At 41.5% G+C, this 19,934-nt stretch overlaps 1 protein-coding gene across 5 annotated transcripts in view; it reads right to left on the bottom strand.

The window, feature by feature from the left end:
- The window catches only part of clip1a (CAP-GLY domain containing linker protein 1a), a 34,178-nt gene that overhangs the window by 5,844 nt on the left and 8,400 nt on the right, over window positions 1–19,934 (bottom strand). For 3 of the 5 annotated variants that reach the window (XM_080433041.1, XM_080433042.1, XM_080433043.1), the window contains exons 5-21: window positions 18,670–18,889; window positions 18,307–18,504; window positions 17,482–17,573; window positions 16,583–16,643; window positions 13,991–14,095; window positions 11,345–12,244; window positions 10,566–10,682; window positions 9,594–9,651; window positions 9,370–9,453; window positions 9,011–9,167; window positions 8,290–8,455; window positions 6,824–7,039; window positions 2,996–5,428; window positions 1,320–1,457; window positions 1,008–1,114; window positions 736–835; window positions 564–616 (exon numbers count right to left, since the gene is read on the bottom strand). In XM_080433041.1, the coding sequence (XP_080289167.1) occupies window positions 564–616; window positions 736–835; window positions 1,008–1,114; window positions 1,320–1,457; window positions 2,996–5,428; window positions 6,824–7,039; window positions 8,290–8,455; window positions 9,011–9,167; window positions 9,370–9,453; window positions 9,594–9,651; window positions 10,566–10,682; window positions 11,345–12,244; window positions 13,991–14,095; window positions 16,583–16,643; window positions 17,482–17,573; window positions 18,307–18,504; window positions 18,670–18,889 (5,205 nt within the window). The remainder of the gene's footprint in view (window positions 1–563; window positions 617–735; window positions 836–1,007; window positions 1,115–1,319; window positions 1,458–2,995; window positions 5,429–6,823; window positions 7,040–8,289; window positions 8,456–9,010; window positions 9,168–9,369; window positions 9,454–9,593; window positions 9,652–10,565; window positions 10,683–11,344; window positions 12,245–13,990; window positions 14,096–16,582; window positions 16,644–17,481; window positions 17,574–18,306; window positions 18,505–18,669; window positions 18,890–19,934) is intronic. The other 2 variants (XM_080433044.1, XM_080433045.1) reach the window with 2 other exon arrangements.

Below are 19,934 nucleotides of genomic sequence, written 5' to 3' on the forward strand. Positions count from 1 at the left end.
AAAAGAACTAGCGAATAGGGAGTGTTGGCATGGGAGGACATCTCTATGAGTCAGAGCACTATGGGAAAAATTACCTACTGTACATGCTAGGTGGAATGATTAATGAAAATTGGCACAAAATGGCTCCAACGAGTTGAAGTAATGTGACAGAATGTCACCCACCATTAAATAACCACAAAACAACAAAAAACGCATGCGTGTGGCATTATCTTTTGATATAAGACCAATGGATGACGATTGTCGCAAAGGAAATGTATCACCGTTATTAGGCTCTGCCTTACAATGATTATGACGTGTGATGTAACATTAAAAGTCATGGGATACCTGAAGGCATTGTTTGGTAGGCTTTGAGGGCAAAACACAACAATGTTAACACTTATAACAGCACATACATATTAGTATGATCCAGCCAGTCAGGCTGGTGAAAGAAATCATTGGTTTACAGCTATTATCCTTTTAATGGGACCACAACAGACTATTTAAAGACTTACCATTTTGATGGATCTGGAATTTAAAAGTTACTGCCACAACCAGCATCACAAAATTACTACTTGTACACTTACCTTTGTTTCAGCACCTCAAACTCTTTTTTTAGTTTTGAACACTCAGCCTCCAGCTAGAAAAAACAAACACATAGAAGTTCATTTGTTCACTCCCTGTAAATGAACATGAACAATAAATGCAAATGCAAAATGTTCTATGATGTGTAGAAAGTCAGGTAGGAAAGATATTAACCTTGCTGTTGCTGTCAAGCTCCAGAGTCAACCTGTTGTTCTCCACATGTAGAGATTCCAGGGACTGGGACTTCATGGAATTTGCCTCTTTAAGTGCTTCACTAAACACAGAAATATAACAAATAGTTCATGAATTGCTAGTGTATCTTAGATAGCCTAAGTCTGTGTACAAGCTTGTTGCATATCTCAAGCAAACCCCCACTAATGAAACTCTACAATGCCATTTGAGATGGACTACTTTCACCCCAAACTAAAAATGAATGGTATACTCACTTTTCCTGACACAGACTTGTGATCCTCTGGCCTTCAGAGCCAAGCTGTTCCTTGGATACATTGAGATGATCTTGGTACTTGGAATTCTGTTGCTTCAACATTTCCAGCTAAGTCATAAAAAATATAAACAATATTTATAAAATACATCCTATATTAAAATGGTCTAATGGGAGGGCGGGCGGGTACTCTGACAAAGCCCCCGACACTATGACTCAAAAATATCAGTTGGATTGGGGGTGCAACATAGGTGTGAGGGCCCGAACCTCTAGTATTCCCAAACGTTCACAAGAGAAGCAGTGGGACTACTCATACCTGAGAATTCATTTCCTTCTTAGAACGTTGGAGCTGCTCCACCAAAGCCTGCGCTTCAGTCTTCTCCTGCAGCAGACTGATTTTATCTTTTGTCAGTTGGTCAAGGGCCTCAGCAGTCTTCCCAGAGACCTCGGCAACCTTGACAGTGAGGGAGTAAAAATATCTTGATAAGAGGAATACATTACCATCTGGACAATAGGGATAGGTTGCGGTCAACAGCTATTATACCCATATTACGAGATCTGTAGATATTACAAGTGAAATAATTCCTATGCTAACATCAACCAAATTAAAGTACATATTGTGCAGAATTAAATTGCATGCTTTGTGTGTTAGCTATCCTATACATTGTGCCACTATATCAATTAGGATCTAAATATTGCAAAAGATCATGCCAATCTAAATTCTAAGGAGATTTGTGCACGGTTCAGGGCTCTTTCCAAAACCAGGCACTACCTGTAATTTACGTGAAGCACTATGGAATTAACTTCCCAGATCTTAAAAGGACCATACTGCCATCAGTACATGTCATTGTCTATTCACTGCTTTGTCCATTTCATACGAACAATTTTCTGTAATAGTTAGCTAGGTATCAGTAATGGACCGGATTTGAATTTCCACTTCATGTTTTGGCCTAAAACTCTTGGTCGTGCAACATTTTGATGCAACTCCCCATAAAGGCTATGCCAGTGAAGTGGCCTTTATAGTGCCACCATGAGGCCAATTTGAAAACTTGAAAAGGGGGTGGAGGTTTTTCCTTGGCCTACGAGTGTGCGCGTGTGCGTGCAGCTTCAATCAGAGATTTGCTGCTCACAGACACATACATGGACAATTGTCACAGACGCATGGACGGATGGACAGGAGCAAAAACAGTTTCCGGCCTTCAGTCGTCCGGCTTGATGGAGACAAAAATTTAGTTGAATTGCCTATCTCAAGCAAGGTTTTTATGGAAGTGGATTTTCCACACTGTACTGGCTTTCTTGCAAATAAAACAGACTATGGTATGCTTTGGAAAATGGCTATGACTTGTAGTAAATGGGCTAAACATGCCAGGCAGTATGGTCCTTTAGTCTAAAACTATAATTAAGGGGTATGTATAATGAGGTGGTCATTAATGGAAAATAAACCAGACAAAATATACAGACATTTGTAACCCTGTGGACTCAGAACGGATATTACGTAAAATTGTTAGGGAAAGTAGTTTTTTAAGTAACGTGTGTATTTGCACCGTGAATTAATCAGTAGCAACCATATATATACTTTCTACTGACATTTCATTATTTGCCGTCCCCACTTCTTTTGCTCTTTAACTTGGAATTCTGATGAGAAGCATTTCTCATTAAATTCAGTCAGAGAGCTCCAAAAGTTGGGTCAAATAAAAATAAAAATTAATTAGTTCCAAGTAGGGTTATACATCTATATTTTGTAAACGTCAATAATGAAACCTGACCTGGAACCTTAGATCACGTTATAAGTCCACAGGAAACAACAATGGCTTGGAGATAGTATACCAAAAAGCAGTTAGTGAATGGAAGATAGAAATTAGACATAAAAAAGAAAAGCAGGACAAAGTGACAAAGCAGCAAGCATGCAGTGAGAAGAAGGCAATACATCTCCAGCCATTCTAACTCTTCTAACATGTAGGTAAGTGTCAGGGATTGTTATTAGGGGAATACCTCAAGCTGCTTAGAAAGAGCATTTTTGAGTTGGGTCTCAATCTGTGTGACTTGCTGTGTGGCTTCATCTCTCTCCATTTGAAGAGCATCTCTCTCAGCTCTTAGTTTCTCCACACTGATGGAAAGTTCTTGGCTTGTCATCACATTAGCTGATGCCTGTTTTTCTATAAGGTCTTTATCTTTTTGTAGGGACTTGGCATCAACCTCCAGTTGTTTCCGTGTAGCCTGCAACTTCTCCATCTCCTTAAGAAGCCTTGAACGTTCTTCATCATTACTCTCCTGGATACTGCGGAGAGAAGAAATGTCTTGCTCCAACATGCTTTGTGTAGCTAAAAGAGCTTCCTTTTCCTTAGCAACACAGGCAATCTCTTTGCCCATGTCTTGCAGCTTAGCTGACAAGCTTTCTTTATCTCCTGCCAACTGACTGTTTTCTTGTGCTTTCTGCTTCAGTTGTGTGGCCAAGGACTCAACATTCACAATTAAACCTTTCTTTTCCTCATCAGCTGTGTTACGGCAAGAAGACACGTTGGCATTTTCTTGTGTCAGCGTTAACAACCGCTTCTGAAGGTCTTCAATCTCTTTGGTGAGACCATCATTGCTAGAGGTTACTTTGTTCCGTTCAATGGTTTCAGCCTGGAGCTTGGTCTCCAGAAGCTTCTTGGCATCTGACACTGATTCTATCTGACCCTTTAAATCCTGAATCTGCTGAAGTAAACTCTCTCTCTCTTTCTGCAAGGATTTAGCTTTTTTGTCAGCTGTTCTCTGATGTGATTGTAGTTGGTCACAATCTCTAGTGAGATTATCTACCTGTTGAACAAACTCCAAACGAACCTTTTCAGCATCAACTTTCAGTCCGTTATACTCTTCAGAGAGTTGAGCTTTTCCTTTCTCAAGATTTTCTATGTCAAACAGATGCGTCTGCAATTTCTTTTGTAGGTCTGCCTTGTCTCGTTTTAAATAACTCCTCTCTGTTTCCGCCTCATCTCTTTTAAGTTTGGTTTCCTCTAGCATTGCTAACATACTGGAGTTCTCCTGAGTAAGATCAGAAATTGCTTTGGCAGAACTGTCCAATTGGTCCTTCATATTGTGGATATTACCAACTAGACCATCTTGCTCTTGAGAAAGAACAGTTTTATCAGACATTGCCTTTGTGTATTTCTCTTCTAATTCTCCCTTCTCCTGTGTCAAATGCTCAATCTCCACCTTTTGCTGCTCTACTGATGATTCTATGGTCATCTTCTGTTTTCGTAGAGCATGTAGAGATTTTTCAGTTTCTGCATTTTGGAGACGAAGTGCTTGCTTCTCTTGCTCAAAAGATGAAGCTTCTCCTGTCATTTTTTCCTTGGATGCTGACAATTGTTCTGTTGAGACCTGAAGCTTTTCTTTTAATTCGTTTCTCTCCTTAGTCATTTCCTCCTTCTCAGAACAGACCTTTCGTTGGGATGCAAGCAAGTCCTCTTTCTCCTGCAGAAGGTGAACCCTTTCAGAATCAGTTACTTGACTGCTTGTCTTGAACTCTTCCAGCATCTTGGCCAGGCTTGCTTTTGAGGCTTGAAGCTCTTCACAATCACGGACAGACTTCTCTAAATCTTTCTTACAGATATTAAGCTGATTCTGGAGCTCTACATTGATTGCCTGGAGGCTCTCTTTGTCCAAAATGGCTGCACTGATTTTAGTAGACATTTCAGTCTTCTCTTTTGTCAGTGTTTCTGTTTCCGTCTGAAGCTGTGTATTCTTCATAGTGAGCTCCTCTTTTTCTAGGCTCAAAGATTGAAGCTTAGCCTGCAACTCTGCATTCTTAGCATCAAGAGCTTTTTTTGCGTTTCGGGCGGTGTCTCTCTCCAAAACTACATCGTCTCTCTCTGACGTCAACTTCAACCTGCTCTGACTGAGCTCTTCCTGAAGTCTGTTTCTCTCCTTAGAGATGTTTTCAAAATCTTCAACAAGTTTCTTCTTCTTCGCTTCAAGTTGCTGAATGTCCTGCTGATGCTTCAAGACCATCTCATTTTTCTCGATGTTTTCCCTTTGAAGTTCCTCAATTCGGGATTGATGTTCAATTTCTGCATACTTCAGTTTTTTTGTTTCATTCTGAGCATCCTGAAGAACGTCTTTGAGCTTCTCCAACTCCTTGCACAAAGAAATCTTCTTTTCATCCAACTGCTTGTTGTTGGTGAGCAATTCCTCGTGGTCTTTTGAAAGCTTATCTCTTATCATTAGGAGTTCTTCGTGCTTGAGGGAAAGCTCCTGGTAAGTAACCTCTAATGCAGATAACTTGACTTGTACATCTGAAACTTGCTTTTCCAGTCCAGCTTTCTGAGCTTTAACATCCTTACTTTCCTCAGACATGTGCTCAAGATCTAAAATGTGCTTTTCCAGGTTTTTGGACAACCGTTCAACATCCTGCTTGGAGGAGTCAAGTTCAGCAGAAACACACTGGGAGAGTTGGGGGAAAAAAGGGAGGGGCATATAAAAGGAAATGGTAAGATGAATCCAAACATAAACCAAGCAGATATGGGCAAAAATAATATGCAAATGGAAAGGTTAAGCTGGAAAAGCATAAAAAAACAAAACCAAAGCAGCCAAAACCACACCTGGAACCACCCTGAACTATGCAACGTAAAGTTGCATTTCACCTCACCACTGCAATAAATCTAAATTCCGTCACCAGCTTTCCTCCGTGCTGTTAAATCACCACCAGCCTATGTAAAACACTTTATCCAGTCTTAAGGATTCCAGCGAGTTCCAGCGCAGAAAGTGCGAGCGCTCAACAGACAGAATGGATTTAGTCTGATTTAAAATGTCTATCCACTAGAGGGTGCTTGTGATCACTTTTCAAAACACCAATGTGCAACATTTCTACTTTAGCATAAAATAACCTGGACAAATCTGAAGGAAATGTTAAAAATAACTTCTCAAAAACGTTCCTCAACACGAGTGTACCATATACCTGAGGTTACCCGTATTGAAAAGGTCAGTCCAACAACCATCTGTGACAAACTCCACACTATTTTTGGTGAAGAGTTTTGGTGCAACCCCACATCCTGCTTCTTAGTACAGGCCATTGTCCATGGAGGTTTGTAAACATGTCGATAAGTTCATCAAAGTGAACTTTTCAAAACAGACTTCCTTAAGCATATGGTAGTTTATACAGGTCAAATCTAGAGACTGAAATACAGAAATGACAGCATGCTGATCTGATTCAATCTAACTTGAACTAAACTGGTGCATCACCACTATAATAATGTAAATGGTTAAGGGCTCACTGGTAGGCCATGAGGGGATCACAAGTGGGCCCCTAACTATAATAATGTAAATGGTTAAGGGCTCACTGGTAGGCCATGAGGGGATCACAAGTGGGCCCCTAAATCTTTGGCACAACATTAGGCCTTTTTTTTTTTAACCCTTGAAAAATCACTGTGATACAGATTAATAGGAACTTAAATATACTACAATGGTTCCGTTGATCCAAGCCAGAACACGAACAATGTGCATGTGTTTTAACGATCGATCTATCGATTTGATAGATCGTTAAAATAAACGTGCTCTGAGAATGCACAGATTGGCTGCCGTGTGAAGTGGCCAGATGGGTGGGCCATGAACACTTTAGAGATTTTCAAGTGGACCCTGAGCCAGGAAAGGTTGGGACCTGTTGGCCTAAGGCGCTTCTTGGAGATGAACTAATCTCTTTAACAACCTACAGTATCATCTCATTATTATACCTCACTGCCTAATTGTCATCCCCAAGATTAACACACCAAAACAACCATTTCTAGGTACTCTGAAACATGGTAAACTAAAACCCCCAACTCTGTGGTTCCAGGTACTCACCTTGAATTGTTCCTTATATGATTGCAGCTCAGATACCAACTTCTCCAGCTCCTGGGTTCTTTCCTTAGAGGAGCTGAGCTCCTGCTTCAATTTGTCAGCCTGACTTCGCAGTTCCTCAACTTCCTTCACATGGAGCTCAGAAGCCTGAGAGATGGCCTTCTCCTGTGAGGCCTTCAGCTCTTTAACCACGGTCTCACCTTGTTTCACATTTGTCTCCTAGACAATATAAAAGAAAAATACAATACATAATAAGCAATAACGTACTGTAGTTGTTTGGATGGGACAGAGTTTGAAGGATACATTTCTAAGTACCCGAAGTCGCTTTACATAAGGAAAGGAAGGAACCAACTTTAATAAGAAAAAACGAAAATAATAAAGACGTAAGTGCTAGATTAAAAACAATAAAAAATAACTTTTATCGTGGCATAGGTTGGGGAAACATTCTAACTAGACCTCAACTGGGAAAGCTATCCTGAAGAGATGTGTTTTGAGTGTGGTTTTGAAGGAAGTGATGGAGAGGGTGTCTTTAACTCTTTGACTGCCAGAGTATTTTCATAAAGTACTCCCCCATTGCCAGCAATTTGTGTTTTTTTTATTTTTATATTTTGAAAATTTTCATGAAAATAATTGATCAGACTGTTTTTTAAAGACGCCGCACAAATCCGCCACCAGAGAGCAGCACATGATAGCTTGATCAGCTCCTGGTGTCTCTCTCACCCTTCTTGAGCGATTAGACAGGGAAAACCATGAAAACGGATGTGACGTCCTCCCAGATTGTTTTGATCGTCAAAATTACGTTGTGATACACGACGGCGATGACTGATCGTCACCCAGACCATAGATTATAGAAGAGAAACTGTCCGTTTGTCCTTCATACCGTGTGAAAAACCGTTTGTTTACCTATTTTGGACGAAATGACCGGGGGAAAATAATCAAAAACCGGAAACGGAACCCAGGACATGAAACCGGATGCAGATATGGGTGAAGTAAGTGGAACTCGAGAATAACATTGAATTTTAAGCAGCATAGCGCGATCAGAGATTAAACAATGAACGCAAATCCAACGCGTCAAACGCGTCAATGGCGTGGGTGGATTAAGTAGTTATTGACGCGTTTTCGAGTCAATGGCGTTTATAGAGTTAATATGGTTGGTGAGCACGTTCCAGGGGGGGGGCAGGGATACATTTACGCAGGTGGAAAGTCTCGGGGACTGTCCGTGGACTTTTGCCTTTCATGGTCAAGTGTACTCAAAGCCTACCAACCCCATTTTAAAGACAGCATTTCCCATGGACAGGTCACAAGGACCTCCTTGGCAGATGTCTGCTATAATTATGTCTGCATGGACCCTGCAGATGTCAGTTTCCCCAGGTTGAAAATAATGTGAAACAACGTGCTTACCCTGGGTTCACCCCGTGTTGAAAATGCAACTGCCTAGTATCTACTGTTACAGCGAACTGTCAACTCACCAAGTTAACAATCTTCTCTTGGAGGGTGCTTATTCGAGATTCAAAGTCATCTCTGGTCTCTTTCAGTTCCTGGTGTTTGCGGGACAGTTCCTGTTGTTGTTGCTCAGATAAGTGTGCCACCTGTTCCTTTCCTTCTGCCAGTTGGCTCTGTAACTCCTCCAGTCTCCTGTATGATTGGAGAAAGAACAAGTGTAGGGGTCCAACAGTTAATTGAACTAATCAATCAATTTAATCGATTATAAAAGTATTTTAATAAAATAATAACACATTCTATAAGCTCACAATGCGTTGTGATCCGCAAAGTTTTGAGCTTGTAGATTGGTCACTATTTTTGCACAAAAACGTATGACAAAGTATAAAATAGGGTTTAAGTGCTTAATCACATTATTGATTTAGTTGGTTATAAAAACATAAGTGTTTAACTGATGTATCCAAAATAATCTCCCAAAAATAAGAGGATAACATAATGTTATAATTCCAGCAAGAGATGAGTATTTATTACACTGATCAGTATGAAAATGAATATGAATGTATGTCTGTGTTTCTAACAACTGAGATATGCTGTACATAATCTGTTTTACATAAATTCACTTGCACAGAAGGAGACACGTTGATTTGAAAACACAAGTAGCAACTTCTCATATTCCAGTCTTTTGCATCTTTTACATTCATACATCAGCAACAAATTACTGATACATACAGTGTCTGAAACCACAGTTACCTTTCTTTCTGCACTAGGTCTTCATTCATTTTGGTGAGCTGTACAGAACTACTGCCCGATGACTTCACCATGTCTGAAATATCGCTTTCCAGCTTGGCCTTGTCCTTTGTTAGCTGATCAAGTTTCTCATCTCCAGCTTTTAGTTTCCTCTCCAAACCTAAGTAAAGATATGGCATTAAAGTTAAGGTCATCAGGTTTCTATACAGTATTATAAAAACTGCCTACCTGCTTTGGGGTGGCATGCTTACTATCATTATTTTTCTAAGTAAGGTTACTATTGTGTTTGTTTATTTGTGTTACAAATTGTTAAACGAATTATTACATAAACAATAATTAATCATTATTGCATTATTTCTGACCTGTAATTTGGCTTCTTAGATTCTCAGATTCAGTGGAAAGGGATGTGCAATGCTCTTCCTTTTTACTGAGCTTGTCAAGCAGTTCTGGAAAAAAACAAAAAACAAAGCTGTTGTTCACATCATGTCATTAACAGAATCATATATACAGCAGAACTTTAGATTATGAGGTAATACTAAAATCATGAGACCTATATCTGACTAGCATAACAAATGATCTCAATTACCTTGCATAGATTGTGCTGCTTTAGTCTGCTCTTCTGTGCTTTCAGCAAACGTTCCTTTCTATGAAAAAACGTTTAATATCAGCTTAATGTCAAATCATGAAATGCGCCATGCACTGATATTACAACAATTCGCATCAAACTAAAAGCAGGGCCTGACTTTGGAACCCATCCTTATCCCTATACAATACATGCGCCTCATATACAAAATACACATATACTAGTGATGAGCGGGTCGACCCGTAACCCGCGGGTCAACCCGCGGCGCGGGTGGGTCGAGTCAGGATTTCAGAGGAAATTATGCGGGCTACGGGTGAGCGGGTCAGCCGCTCTCACACGCAAAAAAAAAAAAAAAAAACCTATTTTGAACAACATGCTTGTTTATTCAGCCCATGACAATGTTGTGCTACTGTAGACATTTAAAGGGACTTTGGGTACTTAAAAGAGCGCTATATATATTTATATTCCCACCGTGGGTCGCGGGGCGGGTTGAGCCATAGATTTATATGGGGTCGCGGGTTGAGGCGGGTTGGGTTCCGTGGCGGGTTGGGGCGGGGCGGGTCATGAAAAAACCTGACCCGCACATCACTAACATATACACAAACATGACTATATTCACACATTTTAATTGGCTATTTGTCTTCAGTAAGCTTTTTACACCATTTGCCCCTGAAATTGTTTGCATCATTAACATTCCTCAGTTATCACATGTGATGCAGCAGCTTTTCCTCACAAAGTGATAGGTGTATGGTGGAAATACGAACCAAGTAAGTTTAATTAAAAGTATGGAACTAGGTGTATACTGAACTAGGTGCGATACTGTTATGAGATAATGCCCCCTGTAATTCTCCCAGAGGTCCCAAACAAAATTAAGAATGTTCATTTCATTCATAATCCCAAAGCAGCTACTTTTAAAGTGGAGTTTTATAGATTTACAAGCTCGAGCGAGTAAGTAAATCAGGCATTAAGGCTCACCAGGGTTCCCAGATCCTGCTGCAGATTGTCCTTGTCCTGTTGTACAGTGGTCAGTCTCTGCTGTAAGGAAATCAGCTCCTGCTGTCTGCTGTCCAGCATGGAGCTCAACTCACTGACCTACGACACAGGTCAGATGATAATAGTATGGGTACTGTGAGAATAAAATATCAGAAGCAAGCAAAAGAGAGAAACTTTGTTCATCCATTATTTTCATTGTCGCCCCAATTTAGCAGCGGTCCTTGACGGTTGGCCTGGGGAGGATGTAGACAACGCATCTCCTCCAATACACATGGAGTCACCACCACTTCTTTTAACCAGAGTTTCACCGGGAGGGCCTAACGGGCACTGGGTTTTCACAACATCTCCCCAAAACCCACTAACCGCTAACCGCTGAACAGCGCCCCCAACAAGCCAGTAGGGGTCGCTAGTGCAGTGACAAGAACACAATGCTCTGCTGGCTTCCCACCTGCAAAAACTGTCAATTATGTCGGTTGGTGCTTCCGGACAAGCCCTGGCCTCCGGAATTGAACCCGGGCCTCTGTGGTGGTGGTCGACTACTTTATCTATACACCATGCTTTTGTGTGACACTGTAGTATGATCAAGTAGGGGTCAATTTACAAAAAAACTCAAAATATGGAGATGAAGTTTCTGCCCGACAGCGACAATATATAGCTCAAATCTAAAATAACAGAGATGCTTTACAGGCTTTAATGGGTTAAAACAACAACATGAACATGACACTGCAGCAGCAAACAGCAAAGGAGGCAAAGGAACCCACCTTGACACCCTGTGAGTTTGCCAGGGTTTGGGCCTCCTCAAACTGGGTCTTCAAGGTGTGGAGTTCCTGGTTACCTTCAGCCTCCTTGGAGCGCATTGTCTCAATTGCTGCCATCTGTTCTTTGGTTTCTCTCATCTTGTCCTGCGCCTCTTGGGCCTCTTTCTCCTCCAGCTCCTTTATCTTTTGTTCAGCAGCATGCAGTTTACCCAGCACATCCTCCATCTCAACAAGATGTTGTTCCTCAGCAGTATCGATGCTGGACCGCACAGACTCCTCCAGTCGCTCCTTCTCTTCGGTTAACAGCAGCAGCTTTGCTTTCAGAGCCTCCATCTCCTGAGCCCAGGCTCTAGTATCAGCCTCATGTTTGCATCCAGCATTTTCTAAAGCTAAAGTGTGTTCCACCTTCATCCTCTCTATGGCGCTCTTGGTCTCCACAAGCTCTGCTGTCTGGTCACCAGCCCCTTTGCTGAAGGACAACTGTAACTCTTCCATGGTTTGCTGGTGAGAGGCAACGTTTGACTCAAGCTTGCTACGCCATAGTTCAATGACGTCTGCACTCTCCTTCTCTGCCTGACTCAGGCGCATCTGTAGCTGCTCATTGTCACCAGACAGCTTAACGAAAGAGGTCTGAAGCTGGGCGAGCGCCTCACTGTGGGTCTTTTCTTGAGATTCCAGCTTCTCCTTGTATTTCACCTGTTCCTCTTGCTGCTTGGTTTCCTGGGAGGCCAGCTGAGCCCTCTGTGAGCTTATCTCTTCTAGGAGAGGTGAAAGAGTAGAGTCTGAACCCTCAGAGCCCTGCTGGGACTCTAGTCGTAACCGCAGATCAGCTACCTCTCTGGTTCGCAGCAACTGGTCCTTCTCCAACTCCATGATACGGGATCTTTCTGAAACAGTGGCCACCTGCAGGGTGGATAAATCATCACCAATGACACAAAGGACAATCTCACACATGGGAGGTGCGTACGTAAAAAAAAGAACAAAATGATTCCTTAAAGGTAGAGTAAGTGATATTTTTTGGCTAAAACAAAGTTTTGTTAAAAGGTTAAAGCACATCCTGATAGTAATCATTGCTATAGAGTGTTTGTTCAGTAACAGGAGTCTCCCCATCTCTTCAGCTCTTTAATAAACAACCAATCAGGGGAGAGTACCCATTTCAGCTTAATTTTTAAGTGTTCCAGTTCCACTTTTGCATGCTCATTTCTTGGTGTCATCACTTCCAATTTCACTTATTTAATCTGTATCCTGACTAAGTTCTCTATCCTGATTGGATACAATTGGTATCACAACCTGAAAATGCATTTTCTGTTTAATAAAGAGCTGGAGAGACATGAAAACTCCTGTTACTGAACAAACACTCTATAGCAATGAGTACTATCAGAATATAGAGCTATTTAACACTTATCTTGACCAAAGAAAATCACTTACCGAACCTTTTAATAAAGCTTAATAAAAGCCATAAATGGGCATTTTCAGATTATCCATAATAGAAATCATTCAATATCAGACACCAACAATTCATAGGTCAATAAAGAAAAGCAGTAAAACTTGGCCCAACCAATAACAGCTCTGATTCAATTCACTTGTTGAGTTTACAAGGCGGACACATGCTTACTTTTGATAGCAACACAACATTATACTGACCTCTTCTGGGTATAGAGGGTACGGTCAAAACTATAAATTGACAATTATTTCCACCACTGATATAAAAAGTCATGGTTCACGTTATAACTTGGAATATTATTTTAATTATTATCACTGACGCTGGTATTTAGAAGATATCAGTGCTAAACATGTGGATAACTGGTGTTTCTATTTTCAGTCAAGTGTATGGCATAAGGTATTGGGATTTAATTTGAATATAAGAACATTTTAGTGTCATTTCTGATATATACAGGAACATTAACATTTTGTTCAGCTAGTTTAAATCAATATCAAAATGTGTAACTATGACTTTCAACCTCATCTGTATAACTAAGAGATTTAGAATTGTATAACTATGGATACCCCTTTGTGGCTGTGATACACCAGGTGAACACAAAGCAGCACAGTCCAGGAAGAGGAACATGTTAAAGACTTGCAAGAGGTGGGGAATTGGACCCGCCAAAAAGCAAAGACAAGCGGGAGGGTACAGGGAAGGAGAACAAAGGATAGTCAGGAAACAAGTAGTTGGGCAGAGGTTCATCTGATGAAACGGAGATACAGTACAATTTACCAGTAAAGCCAGGATGAGATCCTTCAGCAACATGGAAAAACAGGTATGAAAAATGTGACTCAGTCAATAGATGTAGATCTAAGTCTTTCAAGTTATTAAAGAAATAACTATTGTATAATTAAGTCAGAGTTTGTGAAGAAAATACCTAGTGAAAATTTGTGTGGTAGTGCAAATTAAAAGTGTCAAAGGAGTAAAATATAATAAACCAAAGGTCAATCCTTTTCTTCTATTATGTGACGTTTTTTTATTATTACATTTAGTCTTGTTTTGTTATAAACCCTACAGATGGATTTGGGCGTTAACCACAAGCCCACATGAGGCCCTGACACTCCTCAGCAACACTTGTGTTCCCTTTGTCCATTTTTCTGCCATTGTCCCCGTCCCCCCATTCCTCTTTCCAAGAAAGCAGCAAGCGGCAGAGCGGAAGCCATTACCCTAGTGTCTTCTAACTCTCTTTGGAGTTTCTCAGCTTTGGTCTTTTCAAAGAGCAGGCTCTGTTCAAGCTCCTTAATGTGGGCATGCTCCAGTTTGGTCTGCGTCTGTTAGTAGACAAGGGGAGAGGAAGAGAACACACCAGTGCCACCATCACATGCCAGCCCAATGCAGACAGAAAGGCCAGGGGGATAGAGTGGAGTGATTAGAATGTTGGTGTCTGTTTGTAGGATGGGGAGAGGAGGGGAGAGACAAGCAATGTTGAAGGGAGGTGATGTGAGGGTGAAAAGGTACCCCATGCAGAACATTCAGGTGGGGCCCTGAACAAATGGTACACAGGGATTATTCCAAGGAGTGGATGGATGGAACGTTACATACAGTAACAAGCGGTTGTGTTATGGATATGCGTATGGGATGCATTTTACAAGTAATCATGCAACATTATTAGACCTGGTGAAGAAAGCAAAGAGTTCACTGTTATGATTTACACATATTTTGAGAGTGATAAATTAGAGGAAAAAAAACTGACTTCACCATGAAGGCCTACATTGAGAGAAAGCAGAAGTGGTTATGTTCCCCATGCACTATTTTACTTAAATTTCCAACATGACTACGCATTCTTTTTGACATAAGTGAGGAATTTACATGCTTGTGTTCATATTAACCTAAAAAGCTTGTCAGGGCATCATAACCAACCTTGCTTTCTCTCTTATGTGATCAGGCCAATTTAAGTAGAAGGTCCATTGATCCTTTTTAAACAACATTGACACAAAGTGTAACACTTAAGAGTATGGGGCTATGGGATTTGTTTTTCGTATTACTTGATTTTTTATATTCTCTCTACTCTTATCTGTAGGCTACCTATCCTGTTGCTATTATTGCTGATACAACATTTCCCCACAGGGATCAATGTATCTATCCATCAATCTATCTGGGTTCCCTGTTCACGCCCTAAAAATGTATGGTGAAAAGGTATTCTTAATTGCATTTCAAGGATACTATTTAATTATCGATTTAGTGCCCCTAGTCTTACATGTTACAAAGTATAGTACATTCACTTTTAGTTTCATCACAAGAGGGGAATACCACTGAGTTTCAGCTTTATATGGGACATTCTGTGCCCATGGCCAGTTCAGAAAAACATCTACTATCATCTTACTGAAGGACCAATAGCACTACAATAACATAACACTTAAGAATATTGGAGGTACAGTGAAAGACACCCATAAAATGTGTCCCCCATACTGTGTCTATGGGTGCAGCTTCAGGCTGGAGTTCAATATGTAATGACAAATTAAGAGTTCTAGCTCTTAGATGTTTTTGCTTTGGGTGTGAACTATTGACTAATGATGCATGCAGTGACCTTTCCCCAAAAAAAAAAGAAGTGCATGAATTCTTAAATTGAGTGCCATTCCCCTTTACTTGCATTTGGGGAGTTTGAATTGTGGCTAGTGACTAGGCAGTGAAATGGCAGGGGAGCATCTCCAGTGGTTCCATGCTAAGCACTGGGCCAACATGAAGGACAAGAGGAGGGGGGGATAAATCACATCAATGAATACAGAGGCACTTGGGGTTATAACACAACATTAGTACACCTTCAGCAGCTTGAAATCCACATAAAACAATAAGCAAGTAGACCACACTAAGTAGTGGCTTGGTCTCTTTCTTGTTTCCATTTTTTATTTTTATTTAATTTATGCATTTTAAGCTGCATGCATGTATTTAATACACGTGTAGACATTGGTAAGTATAAAACGGTTTGTTAGTATAGAAAGGAAGATAAAGGGGTATTCTAACCCTGTTGTATTCATTTCTAAAGATTTATTTTGAGGAGAGACGCCTTCAAGGATGATCACCTGACCGGTGTTGCACTGTGGAATAATAACATAAATCTTTTGATCAGAATCAATACAGATATGAGTCCAATTGTCCGTCTCGCAAACTTAAGATAGGGACATGAATCATCTGTGACATTTATCAAAGCGAAGGCTGTGTTACAACAGCAGCTGCAGTGAAATAACTGTCCATAAAAGCTATGACCTGTCTTGATGTCAGCGCCCAAACAGAAACAGTTTTCAGATGCTGGAGAACATGAGAGGTTTTGCGACCTCATGAATATATGAAGGACACCAGCTGTGGATATTAAGTTTTGTCACAGCAGAGCTCTGCAAGGAATGATGGTATTGATGACATCGTCATCAATACCATTCTTTCAATACCATGGAGAGAATGAGGTTTCAGACGTCATTTATGGAGGAGGAATGCAGAATTCATTCATCCATGCAAACAAGTTGACTGAGACTGGTTATCTATTGCCAACAGGAACTGCAGATAATGTAAATGCTCAGTCATTGCCATAATTAACTGGCTCTGACAAGAATGGCAGTCAATTGCATGTGGTTGCTATCTAAAAATCACAATTAACAGCAGCCAAGTAGCCAACTGCAGAGAGACATTAACTAAGATTTATCTTAATTTGTCAATTAAGTCTGTATTAAATGCATCTTCTAAATCACTCATGTCAAGGGTAAAGAAGCAGTCCTGAGATTCATTGCTGTTTTTCACAAATGTGTTACTGCCTGATGTGTACTTACCTCCAGATCTCCTTTGGTTATGCAAGCTTCTTCCACACGGAATTGGAGGTCCTCCACCTTCCTGTTAAAGATCAACAAATCCCTTATGTAATTTGAACACATTGGAAGAAACTGAGAATTTCTAAAATGCAATAATAAATAGGGCATTCGGCTGAGCTGATCCAAGTAAGGGTTTCAGCAAGGCATTTTATTGGCTGGCCCTGACCGGTAAGATTTCTCTGGCCAAATGTTACATTAATCAACCATAATGTAATACACTTAAGCGTGTTTGCAGATACATGCGTGTGCAGTGCACCACCCAACTGATCGCTGTACCTCCTTATTGTAGTGCAGCGATTCGTGACACTTTTTTACAGATGCACTGTAAATGTTCCTGTGTTATCCATAGTTTCCTACAGCATACAGTATCTACTCCATCATGCAAGGGTGTTACTTGCCAAAAAGAACAGATAGTCAGGACGGGCGAGAGATCTTCTCTTGGTATGCAACACCGTCGAACTACAGTAGGGCTATAGGCTGAGCAGTGGGCATGTTTGGGGCTTTGCGTTTCTTTAAACCTTAATACGTACAGTAGTACCCTAAATACAGTGACTTGCATTTTAGTTTGCTTTGTTACCGTTTAATGATGTCACCAAGTGCTTCCACCACATTACTCCACCACACTCCATGTGATTGACAGTCCCTGTAACCTACTTGTATAACATCTACGACTATGCGAGACCTGCATGTTATCCTGACATGCCCCTGTTTTATTATTGCCATTTGGGTCTGTACCGGTTTATACCAATCTCCGTGAAAATGTGCACGCACACTTTTTTTAATGCCGATCGATGTCTTGATCGAGACAAAAAAAGTAATTCTTCCTCTTCCTGACTTGATGTACCTCTGGGAAACCTTACCTCCGCTCCTCCTCCAGCTGATTCAGCAGCTCCACTTTGTCTTTGTCTGCAGCCTCCACCAAGGCACGTAGCTGATCCATCTTGCCCTCCATCTTAGGCATGAAAATAATCAATATGAATATAGGGAAAAATGCATGCACACACGCTCACACACAAAATGTTGCCTTTACAGTTCATAGTAGTCAAGCCTTAATTGATGGAGGATGTTCATCACACACACGCACATTGTAGACTTTCCAGTTCATAGTAGTTAAGCCTTAACACATCCACTGCCAAGGGCTAATCTCATAATGTACTCACCAGTGCCAAGGTGTTTTTGTTGTTTTTTTGTTTTTTTCATGTCGCCATAGATCTTGTTAAAATCCTTAAGATTGAGCGCTACACAGTCTGTTTACATCCGCGAGATCTCCCTGTATCTCCCAGTGAAAACCACGTGTCAAACGGGGCATCCATGTTTGAGTTAGAGCGGATTACGTTAAACAGTGAAATGCGAGGAGAAAAAACTACAGGAAGAGAATTGAGTTTCAGTTTCGTCTGTAGAATGGGAGCGGGCGTGATCGTGAAAACCGGATCCCAAATAATTCTATTTCCTGTCATCAAACCGGAAACGGAAGTGGATCAAAAAAATTCCGAAAGTGCACCCGGACCGCGCATGCGCGAAAAGACCGCAGCCCGTAGGGCTACGGTCTCGGCGCTTAACAGTTGGATTTAACGGCCCGTAGGACTACGGTCTTGGCAGTTAATGTGTTAAGAGATGGAGGATGTTTATACATATAGTGGTAGTCAATTAGCTGTAGACTGCAGGCATTGTGAGTTGGTGCTGACCTGCTCTTGGTCGTCCCTCATTATGTTCAGTTCTTCCTCCACCTCCCCAACATGGCTGGTGGCCTTAGCAACCTCAGCCCTCTCCATGTCCCGCTCACCCATCAGCTGTTCAATGTGCTGTTGCTTCTCCTTCAGTGCCTCCTGCAGGGCCGTGGTACCAGATATCTTACGATTGTACCGCGATGACGTCTCTGTGAGCTGCGTAGGGACAGAAGAGAAGCATGTTCAAGTTGGTGAAATGGAGGAGCGTAAAAAGATGCCTTTCAGCCTCCTTCCACTGCCCCTCCACTGAGTTTATATGCCGGCAGGCCTACTGAACTCATATTCACATAGTTTTGCTGCTGCTGTGTGTGCACGTCTCACCAGGCCAGTGCGGCTGGGCTTGGCGCTGACAGAAGATGCCACAGAGCTCATGGTGCTGATGGAAGAGGCGCTGGGACTGCGCTTCAGGCCTGATGGAGTGGTGGTCACTACCTTTCGAACGGTCGTCTTGGCTTTGGCTGGTGTGGTGGAAGGGAAGCCAATGCGTGACACCTTGTGTACTGGCGCAAAGAGGCCATACTTGGGCTGGCACTGAAAATATCTGAGATGTGATTGGCAACAATTAGACTAATGGGTTTCATAATATTCGTGTAGCTCAGCGCTACTCAACCCGCGGCCCGCACAGGATAAAAATATACATTTCCGTTCAAATATATGGGTTGCTTCATTTTTTTCCAAAAACAAACAGACAGACATACAGGTGCGTCAATTGTTACAGGTATAATGCATAGTTTTCTATGCCTTTCGTGTTTTGGGGGGGGGTTTGACCCCCAATTCTTTTTCGGCCGCGCAGCTTTGCCGCGCGCCCAGGATAGGTGTCCCTTATTTCAATCTCTGGGAGTTGGCAACCCTAACCTTGCCATACCTTAGCTTTTGCTGTGACTGATGCCACTGGACATACACACAAAATAAACAGGTACAGTGAAAAGAATATGATATCAAAATGTACATTTTCTTATAACAATAACAATGTGTAGTGTGTGTTACAAAATCGAAAAATCCAAAATAGGACCGACATTTTTAGCTTGCGGCCCCTTGGACTTTTGGTATTTTGCTGAGTGGCCCCTGAGCCATCTTAAAGGAGACGACGCTGGTTGCTTGTTTCTCTCACAGAACCTGGCGTCTGTGGAAGAAACAAACAACCAGCGTCGTCTAGTTCTGCACGAACGATAGCTCGTGCGCGACTTTCAGTGCATGTTTGAGTATCATGAGACTCCACGATGAGCAGTAGTAGAGAAAAAATCACACCCTGTGTGAAGTGGGCGGTGTCTTGCTAGCGACCCCAGCAGTCCCCAGCAGTCCCCCAGCAGTCCCCCTCCGAATGGAGGGGGACTGAATGGAGTCAACCAATCATGTACAAAAGATAAATACATTTATTGAAACACTCTTTATGATGGACGAAACCATAACTTGAAAAAAACAAATTTTTGGTTTTTTTCAAGTTATGGTTGCTTATATAGGGCTATGCACATGTGTCATGTGACACTGGCCAATCACAGTCCTGAATAGACTGTGATTGGCCAATCACAGCGCAGGATAATTGTACAAATTTCCTGGGCCCAGATCACAGCCCAGGAAAATGTACA

This window comes from Gymnoscopelus braueri (assembly GCF_963280865.1).
Source record: "Gymnoscopelus braueri genome assembly, chromosome: 7".
Classification (NCBI taxonomy): domain Eukaryota; kingdom Metazoa; phylum Chordata; class Actinopteri; order Myctophiformes; family Myctophidae; genus Gymnoscopelus; species Gymnoscopelus braueri.